This window comes from Sinocyclocheilus anshuiensis, unplaced genomic scaffold, assembly GCF_001515605.1.
Source record: "Sinocyclocheilus anshuiensis isolate Anshui unplaced genomic scaffold, SAMN03320099.WGS_v1.1 scaffold1623, whole genome shotgun sequence".
In the NCBI taxonomy this organism is placed as follows: domain Eukaryota; kingdom Metazoa; phylum Chordata; class Actinopteri; order Cypriniformes; family Cyprinidae; genus Sinocyclocheilus; species Sinocyclocheilus anshuiensis.
Genome location: NW_015553403.1, coordinates 663,637 through 666,816, shown reverse-complemented (window position 1 = coordinate 666,816; position 3,180 = coordinate 663,637). Strand labels below are relative to the sequence as shown.

The window sequence follows — 3,180 nt, the reverse complement described above, 5'->3', positions numbered from 1 at the left end:
AATTGGTGGCTTTTCCATTTTGAAAACGTGGTTTTAAAGTAAATATCTGTCTGATTTTAAATATACCATGAGGCAAATATTCAAATTAAATGCATAAAAAAATTATTGTAAAAAACAGCTGGGAAAGCTTTATCCATGAAAATTTAACGTGCTGAAATTATTGATTTATTTATGGATCTGTAGCCTTTTAAAATGGCTAGTTACAATGGTAATGTGCAAAAGTGCACTAAAATCAGAAAACATCCTAAATCCAGCGAGAATACTTGCTAGGTTGAATGATTTTAGTCACGATGTGCATTATTGCTAATACACTTTTTTTTCTTCTTTTTTTTATCGTTTTGCTCAAAATGCCAGTGTTTGTAATTGGTGTCAGTTTTTCATGGCTCATGTCTTTGGGTACAAATATGAATGCACAATTTTCGGAATATCCTCTTCATAAAAAAGTGTGAAAATATTCATAATTATATCATTGCTCTTGGCAGGAGTGAATTTCTCAATCTGGAAAGACCACCATGCGCTGGTCGCCGTGCCTTGCCTCCGAGCAAAGAGGAGAAATCCCAGTGCTACTGACAGGAATTTTACGCGCAGCTGAACAAGGATGCCAGAGGAACTAGCAAACTGCAGTGTGTGTTGCTGTACCACGACCAATAAGATACTCATGGTGGTCTTCATGATATCACTGATACTTGCTATACTCTTCGGAAACCTCTTGACATTAGCAGTGGTCTTTGGAACGAAACACTTCCACACTCCACAGGGTTATTTAAACGCCTCACTGGCCGTGGCAGACCTGGCTGTGGGAATTTTTGTGGTGCCCGTATCCGTTTACGCAGAAGTATATCTCATGATCTACAATTCAATGCCAGAGTGGACTGCACGCAATTCCCAAACCACACCTTTCCACCCGTGCAATTTCATCGGACCTGTATTTGCGGGATGCACTTTAGTTTCCATTACAACCATTTTCCTCCTGACCATTGAAAGGAGCATTGCCGTTTTGAGGCCACTGCACAAGGAATCAGTCATAACTAAAAAGAGAACAAACATACTAATAGTCTTTTCCTGGATGGGCAGTTTTTTCCTGGCAATATCTCCACTGGTTTTCAGCGATGAAATCGCGCTGGAGTACAACAATCCTTGCAGCCGCATGTGCAATTACGCGCTTGGAAGCGCAGACTTCCCATCCCAAGCTTGGAACATTCTCTTACTCTTCCCTGCCTTTGACTTTACACTGCTCGGAGGTACTGTTGTCATCAATATTATATCCCTCACCACAATCCGCCAGCATTCAAAAAGAAGAAAACATCTCGCAGAGACCGAGAGTCAAAGCTCAACGAAACCAACCTTCTCCGACATCAAGGCTGCCAAGATAATAGGCACTCTGACGCTGGCTTTCACCGCTTCTTTCACTCCCATTGCCGTGTTTGTAGTTGGAAATGTGTTGGGAAACGAATGGTGCAGTTTTGCGTTTTTTGCCTTTTGGATTTTGACCTCGAACAGCTGCTGTAATGTCATTATATATGGTGTGCGAGACCAGAAGTTTAGAAGTCGCGCGTATCAGCTGCTCGTATTCGCTCAGTTGAACACCGCGCCTAAAAAGACTGAGTATGAAAATGCTATAAATGGGGGGAAAGACAATGAGGAAATAGTCAAGCAATCCTAATTAATGATATTACTGAGCAGTAGCCCGATTTAGGTGGTGCTAACTGTATTTATTACAGGCCCCATAAGCTACAGTAGTATCTGGTTTCTAGCTGAACATTAGATGGACCAAGCTGGTTAAAATGGCTTATAGCTGGTTTGTTGCTGGTCCAAGGTCTACCAGACCAGCTAGAAACACAGCTGTCAGCTTAACCTGCCAGCTTTCCAGTCCCCCTGGATGAACTTGAGGTCAAGATACATTGAGGATATGGATCATTCCTTGTAATCAAACCTACAATGTTTTGATTATCAGCTTAGATCTCCAACCATTAGGCCACAAAATGCCTATTGATGCCAGTGTTATTTAATGCCTTCATAACCGCCTATTAAGTGGCATGTCACTATACTCAGGTCACCTGTTTTGATTGATTCTAAACTTTGCATGACAGATTTCATTATGTCACAAGATTTCACCATGTAATTAAATATATATTCATAAGCATGGATCATGACGGTCCCAAAAAAATTGCATTGGAGTCTTTATACATATTACATCAATGCTTCTGTAGAGTGTTGATTTGATTTGGCATCTTTTTTTCATTGTGGAGAACTGATATTTTGAGTTATTGTGTGGCTTTAATAAAATGTGTATAGATCAATACACTTGATAAGAACTGTTATGTAAAGGATCAATGTAAACACTTGGGAGTTTTAAAGTACTCATTATTATAGGGTTAATTGTTTATTGGCGTATGTAATAAAAACTTGGTTAGTGCTAGAAGGTTGTGTCATACAAGACAAATGCATTTTCTCATCAGTGTATTCAATATTATATGCATAATATTATCACACAACACAAGGGCCAACACATTATACCAAAAACACCATGGCTGATGTTCAGTGACTACTGGTTTATTATTTATTAAGGCCATTATTATTTAGCACAGTTTTGTACTGTATACAATAAAGTATTCTTCATTAAAAGTCTGTTTTAATGAATTTGATTAAATTTTAAAGTACGTCTTTGACAGTACATTTAAATCCTTTAAATTTGCTAAACATTTTATCCTTTATTATCGCAATAGACTATACTGATTAAAAGAATAATCCACCCAAAAATCTGTCATTTACTCACCCTCATTGCATTCCAATCCTGTATGACTTGATTTCTTCTGCGGAACATGAAGATATGTTGGTAACTAGTTTCAGTTCCCATGGGCTTCCATTGTATGGGAAAAAAAAATACAAAGGAAGTCAATGGGAAACTAAACTTTTTGATTACCAACATTTTTCAAAATATCTTCTATTATGCTCCACAGAAGAAAGTATGTCATACACGCTTGGAACAACACGAGGGTGAAGGTGGTGATTTTTATTTTTGGGTGAAGAATGCATCTAACTATACACTATACATATTTTATCAGAACTTTGCAATATATTGAACAGCTCAACCTCAGTGCTCAAATGGACAAATTACCCGTCAAAATCTTTTATCTCTCAAATGTGGACTACTAAGTGTGCAAATACATTCACACAGAT

The 3,180-nt window shown here is 38.1% G+C and overlaps 1 protein-coding gene across 1 annotated transcript; it reads left to right on the top strand.

The window, feature by feature from the left end:
• Window positions 1–409: 409 nt before the first annotated feature.
• On the top strand, window positions 410–2,148 carry LOC107668291 (beta-1 adrenergic receptor-like). The gene has a single exon (XM_016460113.1). The coding sequence runs from the start codon at window positions 599–601 to the stop codon at window positions 1,661–1,663; it is 1,065 nt and encodes a 354-aa protein (XP_016315599.1). The 5' UTR covers window positions 410–598; the 3' UTR covers window positions 1,664–2,148.
• Window positions 2,149–3,180: the final 1,032 nt, after the last annotated feature.